The following is a 14464-nucleotide window of genomic DNA, read 5'->3' as shown; positions in this document are numbered from 1 at the left end:
GAAAATAAAACCCTGTAATTAGGTAACAGTGCCTTCAATTTACAGAGCAGGCGATTTTGCAAAGACAGGCTATTAACCTGTTCAGAGTCACAGAAAGTGACAGAGAGAAAAGCCCTTCTCTACCCACTATGCAACACTGGCCACGTCATTTATGCTGCTACTAGCCACCGCCTACTACAAAATACAGAAGTCACATAGCCCTCCATGAGCAAGACTTCCTCAAGGAAGTCAGATTGTGCTAAAAGGAAATCAGAGTGTGCTAATCTTGCCATCTCATCTCAACCAAAAAATACTTATTGTCCTTCCAGGTACACAATGCTAGACTGCTGAGAGGCCATAAAAGCAACCAGCCAGCTCCTTAAGAAGACCCAGACGTTTCAAAAGCAGGCCTTAAGGGAACTCGCGGAGGGCAGGAAGAAAGGGAAAGGGGAGGGAATTAAAGGGTTAAAAAGAACTACGGAACTCATAAACAAAAAAAGTACCTTGCCCCTGAGGAATCTGCCATGAGTTATTAAATTGAGGCCAAAAGCGCCCAATCTTAATGAATGAGCTGGCCCAGTTCCAATACACACACAGCTCTGATACACATGGGCAGGGTGCCCCAGGGCACTTTTTACGCCCTGGGAAACACCTGACAGATCACAGGTCAATCTTAAACAACTAGAAGCAAGATGTCAATGAGCAGATCCAATGGGCTTGCTCTTTTGCTCCCTTCTTTTTCCAGGTATCAAATTTTTAGACTCTGTGTTTAACACAAGACGTCAACCGGGAGGGGCGGATATCTCGTTTCCAGGCCTAAGATGGGCCAGGCATCACGGCTCTGGACGCGGGTCCGGTCCTCCTGGTCTGTCGGTACTTCCCTAGGCTCCCACAGCCCCCGTGGGGGCCGGGGGCTGCCCTGGAACACCTGCCATCTCCTCCTCCACCCTTTCAACAGTTATGAGGACTGCGGAGAGGCCGCCCTGGCCTCGGGAGCATGCTGTCAGCTCTTTCACTATTCACCGCCCTTCCCAAGGCTGCCTCGGCAGAGGGGCGCACAGCGGCGTGGGTGTGAGCGGTGGGAAGCGGCCCCGGCGTGACACCTCGCGGAGCCGTCTCCCGCGGGGGCACACGCCGCGGCTGGCGGCAGCGAGACCTGGGCGGCCAGCAACATCGGCCCCGGGGCCCGCAGCCCCCAAGGCCCCGCCACCCGGCGCTCCGCTGCGACCCGGACGCCCGCCCGCCGCCGCCGCCCACTCACCGCCGCACTCGGCCGAGTACTGGTCCCCCCAGTCCCCGGACTGCGGGCTGCAGCCGCCGCCCGCCGGGGCCTCCTGCTGCTGCCGGTGCTGCAGCTCCTGCTTGAGCAGGGACAGCGGCGAGTAGTGCTCGGTGGCCAGGGCGCCCGGCCGCGGCCCAGCGGACAGTACCCCCAGCAGCAGCAGCACCGGGACGCGCCGGGCGGCGCCCGCGGCGGCCACAGCGCCGCCCCAGCAGCCGCAGCAGCCGCAGCCGGCAGGTGCCATCTTCCCTCAGGGCGCATGTGCGGCGTCCCTCGCCGCGCGCTGCGGCCTCCCAGCCCTTACCCGAGGCGGGCAGGTGGGCCTTGGCAGGGGGGCTGAAGAAAGAGAGTGGCGGTGCCTGCTGGGAGTTGTAGTCCCATATAGGCCAGTCTGGGTCCCCCTGTCTGGGGCCGGGACTGCGAATCCCATCAAGCACTGCGCGCGCAAGGCTTCCGGTCTGGCGTCTGACGTCTGCCCCGCCACTGAATCGGAAGTTCTGGGCTGCAGTTGCGTGGAAATGGGCACTGGTGGGCGGAGTGGGCTTCGGCCAGGCAAGGGGAACGCAGAAGGGGTGACAGCGGGAAAGGGGAAGGCGGATGGGGTGGCAGTGACTCCTACTGCTGCCTCAGCCTCCTGCCAGTACAGGTGTATCGAATGCAACCAGGAGGCCAAGGAGTTGTACCGAGACTATAACCACGGCGTGCTGAAGATAACCATCTGTGTGAGTTGTCAGCTGTGGGGTTCCTTGGGGAAAAAATGGCGCAGTGAGATTTGGGGAGCGTGAGCGACCATGGAATCTGTATCAGCTGTTCAGGGTGATAAAATGTAAAAAATCAACAGTTTCAGGGTCTTCTAATACAGACTAAATTTTGACGCTCGACCTTCCCCGTCGAATGTTTGCCTGAATACCTAGAGTAGTAGAGAAGTCACACCCCACAGTGCTTTTCTCAGATCCGTCACGTTTGCTGACGGATCCTCGGACCTGATGGATGCAGGCGCTGTGCCGAGAAATTTAAAGGTCAGATTAGGTTGACGGTAAAGCTATTTCATTCTTAGTTGTTTTCCCTCTGATAGACAGATGTTGCCATCTTTGCGCTTCATAACCTATGGCGAATTCTCTAGATATTTTTTCAGGTTTCATCCATTGTGGTTATGGAATGGACAGCATTGTGTATAAAGCACTGTGCTAGACGTTGGTGATACAAAAACCAAAAATGAGGAAGTAAAAGTTCTGCTTTCAAAGTGTTCATAGTCTCTTTATAGGGAATGGTCCTTTGTTTTAAAAGTCATAAAATTGGGAGTTCCCGTCGTAGCTCAGCGGTTAACGAACCCGACAAGCACATATAAGAACACGGGTTCGATCCCTGGCCTCACTCAGTGGGTTAAGGATCCGGCGTCGACATGAGCTATGAGCTGTGGTGTAGTTCGCAGACCTGGCTGGGATCCTGCCTTGCTGTGCCTCTGGCGTAAGCCGTCGGCTACAGCTCCGATTGGACCCCTAGCTTGGGAACCTCCATATGCCCTGGATGCTGCCCTAAAAAGACAAAAAGACCAAAAAAAAAAAAAAAAAAAAGGTCATAAAATTGGAAGTTCTTTGGGGGCCATTAGCAAAGAGTCTGTCACATTATGGGTAGTCACTATGTTTTTCTCCCATTTCCGATCCCATTTCTATTAATCTTCATTCCAAAAACACAGCACATAGTAATTTACCAGGGAGCAGACAGTATGAATATGTACCAGTTTCTGACTGTCAGACATGGTAATCACTCTGGTGCATGCGATCCCAATTTCCTGTTCTTTTTCCACTCACTTGGCAAAATTTTGACCCTGGTTAAATGCAGCATATTGCCTACTCTGTCCCTACCTACCCTTGCATCTGGCATTATAGGGGAGACCTGAAATTCATGATCACTAACCTCATTTTCTCTTCTGAATCTACTTGGGACAGACTTTCTCCCACCCTCCCATCCTACTTACCCTTGTCCTCCACTGTGTCACTAGAAACTGTTCTCGTTAAGATCACCACTGACTTCCTCTTTTCTAGTCCATTCTCAGTTAATTAGCAGCTTTTGACCTTATTGCTGCCTCCTCCTGGAAATGCTGTGTTTACTTGCCAGGGGACCATATGTTCTTCTAGATTTCTTGCTTCACTGGCTATTTCCTTTCAACCTCCTTTCTGGTTCTGCTTCACCTCTCACTAACTCTAAACCATGGAATATGCTGAGGCTTGGTTCTTCCACCTATTTCTGTCTACACACTCTTCTTTGAAGACCTCATTCTGGCTCATGGCTTTAAATAGCATCTAAATGTAGAAAATCCCCAAATTTATACCTTCAGCCTGAATCCCTTCCTTGACCGCCTGAACCCATTACTTGACCACCTGAACCCATCCCTTGACCTCCTGACTCAAACATCCAACTACCTACCTGACTTCTCCACTTGGACTTCAGTAATCACCTCAACCTTTCAAGGAGTTAATGGCAGCTCTATCATTTTATTTCCTAAGACCAAAAAACCTTGTAGTCATCCTTGATTCCTCTTCTCTCACATTCCTTATTCAATTGCTCAGCAAATCCTGTTAGCTCTATCTTCAGATTATGTTCAGAATCCTCTACTTCTCACCCTGTCCCATTGTAGCACATTTACCATAGCATGTTTATTTGTCTTCCCCTTCTAAACTGTAAGGTCCTTGAGGATAGAGCTTATGTCTTAAACCAAGTGGCCAGCACCTCACAAGTGCCTGGTCCTTAGAAAGGGCTGAGTAAAGAGAGCTGTTGGTCTGAGTGTAATCACCACTGCAAACGCACTCTTCAGGCAGGTGATTGCAGAAGGAATAACTGCACTACCCTGTCTCCTCCTGCTGGTTTCTGCCCATCTCCTTCTCAGAATGTCCCAGTTCCATCTTAGACTTGTGACGCTGCCCAAAGATGGGTTTTAGAGAACTTTTAAAGGACAAAGAGAGGATCCTTGACCAGTCTGCGGTCTCACCTTAAAATGAAATAGCATCTTTGGTCTTCTACTTATGTGTATAAAAAGAAAAACTGTTCATATGAATAGCACAGGGAAAAGATCTGCAAAACTACCGTCGTGTATACAGTATTTCCGACTCTGTGGCTTCTGTTTAGACACTGGCTTGCTCTTTGCTCAGCTGAAAAGCCTAACATCTTAGGCCTCAGATTTATTAGGCAGATTTGAATTTGGGGTAATAGTACATCTTCACTGGCTCACTTGACTAGAAAAACATAACACACTTTTTGTAATGACATGAATGAAGGGGAGAAACAAACTGGTACTGAGTCTAATTCTTCATGACATTGGGAGTGCAAGGTTAATATTCTTCAGTATACTCCATTTTTCTTCTTACTTTGATGTAATTAAAAGGCAGTCTTAGTAAGTTTGCAGATCCATCACTTCTGTTTCCATTTTAACCTCTCAGAGTTTTGCAGTGTTTTGTGTTTGAATTGTAGCCATTAGTTCATGCAGTGACTAGTAGCCTTGGTGCAACTTTGTAGCTAATACTGTTTGAAATGTCACATTTCTAATAAGCTTTTCCCCCAATACCTACATTTTATAGTTTATATGTTCTAATGTATCAGGATTTCATAGCATTGTAATCACATGTGTCAAAAACAAAACAAACAAAAACCCATGCAAAATCCATTTATTAGCCCAGAGAGCCTTGATCTGGATAACTTGGAACCAGGCACAACCCAGTTCTTATCCGCAGCCCAGCATTCTCCAGGGTCTTTGCTATAGCAGAGAAAGACCATTTTCCATATTCTTAGTGTTATTGGAGAAAATAACACTGTGTGTCACTGTTTCTACCTGCCTGTAGCTCTTAGAAGCTCTGGGTACAGGGTTACTTTTCTAAACCTTTTTCTCCAAATGGTGTTTCAAGAACCACAAAGTCGGAGCCATCTAGCCAACAGGCAACAGTTTGTCAGTGAAAGTACAGTGTAGATTTATTTATTTTATAACAGTTTCTACAAATTGAAAGTAGAATTTATGGAGTTCCCATCGTGGCGCAGCAGAAACGAATCCGACCAGGAACCATGAGGTTGCGGGTTCGATCCCTGGCCTCGCTCAGTGGGTTAAGGATCCAGCATTGCTCTGAGCTGTGGTTTAGGTTGCAGACGCAGCTTGGATCTGGCATTGCTGTGGCTCTGTCCTAGGCCGGCAGCAACAGCTCTGATTAGATCCCTATCCTGGGAACCTCCATATGCTGCGGGTGCGGCCCTAAAAAGAAAAAAAGAAGAAGATTTCAAAATGTATGAATCTGCTTGTTCTAATATTATCTTGCATTATTTCAGAAATCCTGCCAGAAACCTGTAGACAAATACATCGAGTATGATCCTGTTATCATCTTGATTAATGCTATTTTATGCAAAGCCCAGGCCTACAGGCATATTCTTTTCAATACTAAAATAAACGTAAGTTGTGATAATTTTTTTATTTTCTAACTTTACTTCATGATTTTTTATTTTAAAATAACGGTAATTTTGAACAAAATGCAAGGACATCATTTAAAGAAATTCCAACAAGAGTGGGTTTTTATCTCAACAAGTCTGGAAATTTCTAGAAATAGCAGGCATTGATTTTTTTTTAAAAGATGTACAATGTTTAGTGTCTATTTAATAATATGATCACTGGCAGAAAACTGACAAATCATAATCTGGATTCCTTTTCGTAGGTTCCTTTTTGAAACAGACATCAATAAATTTGAACAGAATAAAATAATAATTTTTGCATGTTACACTCTGCTGTTGAGGGAATGCATGAGGTGAAAAATGAGGAAAGTCCTAATATATAATGTTGGGTTTTTCTAAATATACATTTAGTGTATCAACTTGTGAACTCTTAATAGTTTGGGTAAGATTGACAGATAAAGTACAGGACACACAGTGCAATCAAAATTGGAAATCAAATAAACAGTAATTTTTTGACATGTCCTAAATATTGCATGGAACATACATATACAAAAAAAGCATTTATTTATCTGAAATGCATCTTTAACTGGGTGTCCTATGTTTTTGTTTGCTAAATCTGGCCTCCCTAATTTTGGGCTAACATGGACAGCAACAGTGCAATTTTTTTTATCTCTGTGCCTCCTCTCCCAGGTTAAATAACCCAGGCAGTTTTTAAATTACTAGAGCACTGAGTCTCAAACTTTGCTTCACATTAGAATTACCTGGGAGAGAGAGAGGGGAGGGCAGTTAACTCTTCCAAGCTGAGGCCTTACCCAGAACCAGTTAAATCAGAATCTTTGGGGATGGGGTCCAGGCATCGTTTCTATGAAAAACCCCCTTGCAATTCCAGAGTGCAGCCAAGAAAAGCAGAGTGCCAGCCGAAGGAACCTCAGAAGCTCACACCCATACCTGTTCCTGGACCCTGTGGGATTTGCACACACTTTCTCGTCCCCACTTTATATTGATAAAGTTTAGCCAATAGGAGAAGTATATAGAAAAGAGCCAGTTCTTTTTGCCTATTATTTTCTACTTTTGCCAAAATTTCAGAGTTTTTAGAACCTTCAGCTGGTTTGTCATCTTTTAATTACTGTTTCTCACTATATTATACTCATCCAGCCTAGAATGTGTCTGGGGCATTTTTTCTTTTTTTTTATTTACCTTCAGGGAGTTCCCATTGTGGCTCAGCAGCTTACAAACCCAGCTACCATCCATGAGGATGTGGGATCAGTCCCTGGCCTCATTCAGTGGGTTAAGGATCCGGCATTGCTGTGGGCTATGGTATAGGTCATAGATGCAGCTTGGATCTGATGTGGCTGTGGCTGTGGCTGTGGCCAGTGGCTGCAGCTCCAATTCAACCCTTAGCCTGGAAACCTCCACATGCTGTGGGTGGGGCCCTAAAAAGAGAAAAATTGTATTCAGAAATCATGAAATCTTCGGATTAAATCCATTCTCATTTTGCTGTTTGCACCTATCCTGAGTCACATAAATTCTTGCTTGAGTCTATATAATCGGATGAATGTTGACAATATAAGAAAAGGTGAACTGCTGTTTAAAGCAGTGATTCTTAACTCACCCTCAACCTGGAACTGTTTCAAAATGTACATGTCTATGGTTTCCTTCCATAGATTCTGCATCAGGAGTGGGGCCTAGACGTTTGTGTTTTGAAAAATCTGCCCACTTGAAGATTCTACTGCATGTTGCAGATTAAGAACTACTGGTTACAGAAACAATACAGTTCCACACTTAATTGGGCAGTTCTAATTTTGAAAAGCTACTAGATGGGACTTTCTTCAAAAACCACAAACGTTAGCTCTGTCTGTGCCTATTGGTATTAAGTACAATTGTTCCTTTTTCTTATTTTATTCTTTTTATTAAAGTATAGTTGATTGACGATGTGCCAATTTCTGCTGTACAGCAAAGTGACCCAGTCATATATATGTATATGTATATATATATACGCACACACATTCCCATTAAGTGTTTCTTTACCTGATTGAATGGCATTGCCTTTTTGACCAGATGCATGGAAAACTCTGCGTCTTCTGTTTGCTATGTGAAGCTTACCTGAGATGGTGGCAGCTTCAAGATTCGAGCCGGATCACTGATCCTGATGACTTTATCAGATATGCCAAGGAATGGGATTTCTATAGAATGTTTGCAATTGCTTCTCTAGGTAGGAAGAAGCCATGCTTTCCATTCTGGTTAACCCACTAGTTTGTTGGTTGGTTGGTTGGTCTTTTTAGGGCGCACCTGGGCCATGTGGAGGTTCCCAGGATAGGGGTCAAATCACAGCTGTAGCTGCTGGCCTACACCACAGCCACAGCAACACCAGATCTGAGCCACGTCTTCGACCTACACCACAGGTCCTGGCAACGCCGGATCCTTAACCTACTGTGCAAGGCCAGGGATCAAACCTGTATCCTCATGGTTGCTAGTCAGATTCGTTTCTGCTGAACCATGACGGGAACTCCCAGAGTACTAACGATCTTAATGAAGAGAATAATGCAGTTAAAAGAAATGGTAAATTCCTAGTTGATGGGAACAGAGCAGATTGTACTCCATTCTGATGATGGGACACCAGAGGAGTTATTGCCTCTTCTAGTCTGGATTCTGCTTTCTGGAAGGATGAGGAATTACACTCAACAAGTTTGTCAAAATGAATAAGGGAAGTTTTAATTTAGGTAACAGAGAAGGTTCTCTCGTGGCTCAGCAGGTTAAGAATCTGGCATTGTCACTGCAGGGGCTAGGGTCAGCGCTGTGATGAGAGTTCGATCTCTGGCCTGGGAACTTCCATATGCCTCAGGCATGAACTAATTATAATAAATTAATTAAGGTAACAGAATCTAAGATCTTATGGATAATAGGCACTTAATAAACAGTAGAAGGGAATTCCTCTTGTGGTTCAGTGGATTAAGAGCCATGTTAGTATACATGAGGACACGGCTTCAATCCCTGGCTAAGGATCCAGTGTTACCATGAGCTGAGGTGTACGTGGCAGATGTGGCTCAGATCTGGCATTGCTGTGGCTGTGGCATAGGCCAGCACCTGCAACTCTGATTCAACCCCAGCCTGGGAACCTCCATATGCCACAGGTATGGCCATAAAATGACCAAAAAAAAAAAAAATAGTAGAAGAATGAACAATGAGGAACATCTTCATATGTCATTCCTAAGATGGGTCCCCTATTTCAGATTTTTTTTTTTTTTTTTTTTTTTTTTGCCTTTTTTGAGGGCCGCACCCTTGGCATATGGAGGTTCCCAGGCTAGGGTTCTAATCGGAGCTGTAGCTGCTGGCCTACGCCAGAGCCAAAGCAACACCAGATCCGAGCCGCATCTGCGACCTACACCACAGCTCACGACAACACCAGATCCTTAACCCACTGAGTGAGGCCAGGGATCAAACCCGCCACCTCAGGGTTCCTAGTCAGATTCATTTCTACTGCGCCACGACAGGAACTCCCCATATTTCAGATTTAAAAGCTTCCATGCTCCTGTCTGCTCTTTGTGTGGAAATCTCTAAGACCGAAGATATTTAAACAGAACCTTACTTCCTAGAAGGAACTTTGGAGAGTTGACGATTATAGTTCCCATGGAGTTACTTTTTCTTCAGAGAATGATAAAGTTCTTCATGAAGGAATTATTGAAGTATGTTTCTGAAATCAAAGCAGCAGGATTTGACACAAAAGGCAGGGGTTTATTTTTAAAAAAGAATAAGAAGGAGAAAAGGAAAAAAGAAATTTGATCTTGATAAAGAAGCATTTCTTATGTGGTCAGCCGATAGGCTGTATTTTGGAATTGCAGTTTATTTGTTTTTAGGGGGCTTTGGTTTGGATTAGGACATTCATATTTTTATTTTTCATTTCCTCCCTAGAACAAACTGCCTATTTTAGTGGCATTTTTACTTTCCTGTGGGTAGAACGACCCCTAAGAGCGAAAAAAAAACTCAACTTCGTTTTGCTGCTGAAAGCATTATTATTATCCAGCTACGGAAAACTCCTGCTGATTCCAGCTGTCATTTGGGAACATGATTACACACCCCTGTGCCTCAGACTCATTAAAGTATTTGTCCTCACATCAAACTTTCAGGCAATTAGAGGTATGTTTATGTTTTATTCTGTCTTCTCAGCTTTCAACCCATATAAAAGCTTAAGGCCTTATTTCTAGAGTACAGTTTTTATAGAGCCTGTTAAACACTGGGATTCTTCAAGAACAATAACAAGGCCTAACATTTCTCTAGTGCTTTATGCATAGCATGTATGCAGTGTTCGTTCAGTTGAACCAGTTGGTACTTTTTAGCTTTCCAGATGCTCTCATAGGCAGTGTCTCCATCCTGAGGGGCTAGTAGGGCAGCCGTCGTTACCTCCACCTTATAAATGAGCTTGTGGTAACCCGTCCAAAGTTGTAAGTCTGGGCAGTTATGAAGCCAGGGTAGGATGCAGGTGTCTGCCTCCCAACTCAGGCCAGTTCCTAGTGTATCCAAGAAGGGATAAGCAGCCTATGAGTCTTCATTTTTTCTCATCCATTATGAGAAGTGCTATTTCAAAGGAACCTGTTACCTAAGACTTCTCCTCATAATGTTTAATATCTTGTAAACTATAAAACAGAGTATCAATTTTTTTCTTTCATTCTCTTTATAACCTTAGAACCTGGAGTTCCTATCATGGCTCAGTGGTTAACAAATCCGACTAGGAACCGTGAGGTTGCGGGTTCGATCCCTGGCCTCGCTCAGTGGATTAAGGATCCCGAGTTGCTGTGGCTGTGGCGTAGGCCAGAAGCTATAGCTTGATTAGACCCCTAGCCTGGGACTCTCCATATGCCGTGGGTGTGGCCATAGAAAAGACAAAAAAAAAAAAAATCTGTTTTTCATCTTCCTGTTTAATATTCAAGGGAATCCGTGTCTCAGTGTGAGGAGGAGAAGCTTAGTGTTTTTATTATAAGCAGATGCCTTGGTTCTCTCAAAAGGTTTGCAGATGGAAAAGTGGGAGAAGGTTACAGCAGAGATTATTAAGAACAAATAGAGATTTTTCCAGAAACAGCTTTACAAAACAATTCCAGGCACGCTCTCACATGATTTCCATGCCAGTAGCATTTACTTAAACTCCTAAAACTGAGCAGTTGCCTTTTCTTTCTCAGTGACCCTGAATGTCAGCCGCAAGCTCTCCTTCTTGGCCATCCTGAGTGGCTTACTGGTGGAGAGCACCATGGTCTACTTCTTCCAGAGGATGGAATGGGCTGTCGGAAGCGACTGTGCCATCTACAAGTCTCAAGACTTTTGAAGAGGTAGAGAGCATCTCGGTGTTCATGCACACGCGCAAGTGCCCTCAAATTAGACAGAGGTCAGGGAATTCCCTGGTGGCCTTGTGGGTAAGGATCCGGTGTTGTCAGTGCCGTGGCTCGGGTCCCTGCTGTGGTGCAGGTGTGATCGCTGGCCCAGGAACTTGCATGTGCTGCATGGCAGAAATAAATAATTAGACAGAGGTCATTGTAGAATACAGAGCGTGTCCCCTAGCATCTGGGCCCCTCAAGGCTGCCTCTGTCACCCTTGGGAACTTTAGTGCTTGTCTCCCAGGGTCCTGCACGCTTGTTCTTTTATCATCCAGAGTGACAAGGTAACGTCAATAGCTGTGGTTTTGTTGCTTCTGGAGCCCTGTTCTCACAGCACCTCTGACACCTCCACTCCAACTCACTCCTGCTAAGAGCTAACTGCCAAGTCCATCCTGCTGACCTTTTCCACCCATTCCACTCCCTCCCTCACACCACCCCTGCCTTTTGCTTCCCATCTCCCTATGCCTCTCACCTTCCTCTACCTCTGGCCCATCCTATTTTTTAACCACCCTGGAGCCTACACGCAGCTGTTGCCTTATCTGCCGTCGGTCCCTTGACACCGGCCGGCTTCCATCAGCCTGCCCCATAGAGCTGCTGGGTGAGTCTCTTTTCTCCATGGAGCCGGGCCAGCCCTGTGTCTGTAGAGCACGACTGAGCAGCGGCTCCTCTGTCCTCTGGTCACCTCTGGTGCTCAGCCCCCTCTTCCTCGGGCCTCAGAGACGCCCGCTCCTCCTCCATCCTCTCTCCTGCAAGGCGCCTTCCCTCGGCTGGCAGATGCGCTGCTCTTCCTTCTTTTTATTCTAGAACAGCTGCTCTAAGCCTGTGTCTTCACTGCCTTTCCTCTTTGTAAAGCTCACTTTCTCCCTAGTCCCTGCACTTGGCTCCCAAGTCAGAAGGCCAGCTGCTGCTGGCTCTGTCAGGGCCCCCTTCCTGCTCTGCTCTGCTCTGCAGGCTGAGGCCACCCATGCACTTTCTGCCAGGCCCTCCTTCTCCACAGACCTCCCTGTGGCCCATGCCTCCGTCCTCAGCCCTCCTCTTTGCCCTCCTGCCATGCCTGGCCCATTCTCCCAGCGCAGGAAGCTTCCAGACCTGATGCCCCAGCCCTCGCTCCACCAAGTCACACATGTCACTGGCACTTTCCCCTGCCTCCTAGAGGGTGCAGAGCCGTCATCTCCAGAGCTGAACTCAGACCCACCCCTCCACCCTCCAAAATGACCCTTTCCTGACAGCCTTTCCTCTTGTCACTCCAAGCCCAGCTCAGCCCTCCTCATCTGCTGCTTAAAAGTTTAGAACAACCTCCTCACCAGCCTTGAGCCCCTCTTCACAAAGCACCACTTCTGTGTCTCTGTGAATTTCTCCTCATTTCTTCTTGCCAGCAGGGGTTTCCAGTCTTTCCTGAGGAGCACTTTTCATTTCCTCTGAGCTTCCATGGGGTCTGCACAGTCCGCCCCTCATTTCTCCCCTGTGGCCTGTTCCTGCTGCACTCTCTGCTGCAGTCTTTTCACCTCCAGATGTGTGCTCTGCTCCCCCCCCGCCCCGGGGCCTGGAGCTGCCTTTCCTCTTCTGCCTTTGCTTCCCCGGGCAGTGAGGACTTGAGTCTGTGGTGCTCACTCCTCCCCCAGTCTCCCCCTGCCCAGCTCAGCACCACTGCCCTCGTGCTCCCGGAGCACCTGAGACTTTCCCAGTGCCCAGGGCCTGGCGCTGCCTCTTAGTGCTTCTGACACGCAGCTGTCCATCAGAATCCTGGGTGGGAGCAGGCCCCCTGTCTCTAACGGCCATTTGAAAACCACTGTCCTCCTTTAACATCATCTCCTGTTTTATACTTGTTTATCTCTTACATTAAAATGCCGTATGTAGGAGTTCCCTGGTGGCTCAGCAGGTTAAGAATCTGGCATTGTCACTGCGGTGACTCCAGTCACTGCTGCAGTGCGGGTTTGATCCGATCCCTGGCCCAGGAATGTCTGCATGCCGTGGGTGAAGCCAAATAAAATCCTGTATGTTTATGCCCGACTGCCCCAACCCGGCTTGGTGCCAGGAGAGACCATACCTGAGGGTACTGGGTCTCCCACAGTACAGGGCCTGCCCTGATAAGTGTGGATTGATTTTCAGCAGAATGTGCCACTCTAAATTCTTCTTTCATTCCCCACAGTTTCATTCTTTACCATCTGTGGCATGACCAGCTGCATCCGTAAAACAGAAGACATAAAATATAAACCACGCTTCTCATTATTGTTGTGTAAAATGAAGCAAAGATCTGGATATGCTTCCTGGGGAAAAAAAAGCAACGATTATGGTGCTGGGGACTCCTAACCCATCACCCCAGCCCTACATGTAGGAAACAGAGCAGGTACAGATTTGCACACACAGACACTCAGACACAAGGAATGTTGCCACAGGAAGGGACGTACACAGCAAGTGACGAGGTTGACCTTCTAGACTCTTCAGGTAAGCGTTCAGGCTGAAGGAACACGAACTCCTGAGTCACAGATAAGAAGATAAGAAGAGCTCTGTTTCATTCCTTTGCCGTATTTATATTTATATTTAAATGTTAATGGTTAAACTGAGCTTTTGTGAATTTTCAATTCAGTATCTTCTCCTGTGACTAAGTTACTCTCTGAAATCAGCTGATCCAAAAAGAAATAACTAAAAACAGCTGCCTTGTACACTTTACAGGAGTGAAGTATATCTCAGCAGAGCTGTTATTAAATAAATAGTTGTGTCACCTGTCTTCCTGTTTCCTTTATTCTTTCGTTCATTATTTACATATTCATTCATCAGATATTTACTAAGCCCCTACTCTGCTTGGGTCAGACATTGTGGATACAGTGGTAAAAAAAGACACAGCTCTCTTAAAGTTTACTGAGTAGCAATAGATTGAGAAATATGAGCAGGTTGGAGTTCCCTGGTGGTGTAGAGATTATGGACTCAGCATTGTCACTGCAGTGGCTCAGAGGTTTGATCCCTGGCCCAGGAGCTTCTGCATGCCGAGGGTGTAGCCAAAAACATGAGAGATGTAATTGCAGTACAGTGTCATACATGTTATGAAGGGGTGAGTATAGTGTACTTGGAAAAGGTGGAATGGGAACACCTGTTCCGTTCTTAGACGTCAAGGAGGTCTTCCAAGGGGAGGGGGAAAAGAAAGGAGCTTTCCAGGTCCTTGGCAGAAAGGCTGACAATGCTCACAAATTCCCAGGGAGCAGGGTGTGTGATTTGCAAGCACAGGAAACTGAAAGCAAAATGACATGCCAGGTGGAGTGTGGGCAGTGGCGGCTTACAAATAATGCTAGGAAGTCACGTAAAGGGCTTCACAAGTTGTCATTTATCCCAAGGACAATGAAACCAACACAGACAGTTAAAGGGAAGCATCCAGGAGTTCCCCAGTGGCCCAGCAGGTTAGGTGTCCCGCTTGGAT

At 46.5% G+C, this 14464-nt stretch overlaps 2 protein-coding genes across 9 annotated transcripts in view; one reads left to right on the top strand and one right to left on the bottom strand.

Annotated features, from left to right (window-relative positions):
- The window catches only part of TTC13 (tetratricopeptide repeat domain 13), an 82839-nt gene extending 81229 nt beyond the window's left edge, over positions 1–1610 (bottom strand). For 3 of the 7 annotated variants that reach the window (XM_005652418.3, XM_013993736.2, XM_013993824.2), the window contains exon 1: positions 1241–1559. In XM_005652418.3, coding sequence (XP_005652475.1) covers positions 1241–1505 — 265 coding nt within the window. In that variant the 5' untranslated portion in view covers positions 1506–1559. Of the gene's footprint in view, positions 1–1240 lie in introns of all 7 variants that reach the window. The other 4 variants (XM_001926644.5, XM_005652419.3, XM_001926662.5 and 1 more) reach the window with 4 other exon arrangements.
- Positions 1730–13780, top strand: ARV1 (ARV1 homolog, fatty acid homeostasis modulator). 2 transcript variants are annotated; one of them, XR_002338273.1, is made up of 6 exons: positions 1730–1983; positions 5573–5692; positions 7748–7901; positions 9599–9823; positions 10861–11091; positions 13202–13780. XR_002338273.1 is itself a non-coding variant. In NM_001243293.1 (6 exon segments), coding segments are annotated over 5 exon segments (846 nt in total). In that variant the 5' UTR covers positions 1745–1779; the 3' UTR covers positions 11004–11007; positions 13202–13780.

This window comes from Sus scrofa, chromosome 14 (assembly GCF_000003025.6).
Source record: "Sus scrofa isolate TJ Tabasco breed Duroc chromosome 14, Sscrofa11.1, whole genome shotgun sequence".
Classification (NCBI taxonomy): domain Eukaryota; kingdom Metazoa; phylum Chordata; class Mammalia; order Artiodactyla; family Suidae; genus Sus; species Sus scrofa.
The sequence above is the reverse complement of the archived record's forward strand: the minus strand, read 5'-3'. Positions and strand labels throughout refer to the sequence as shown.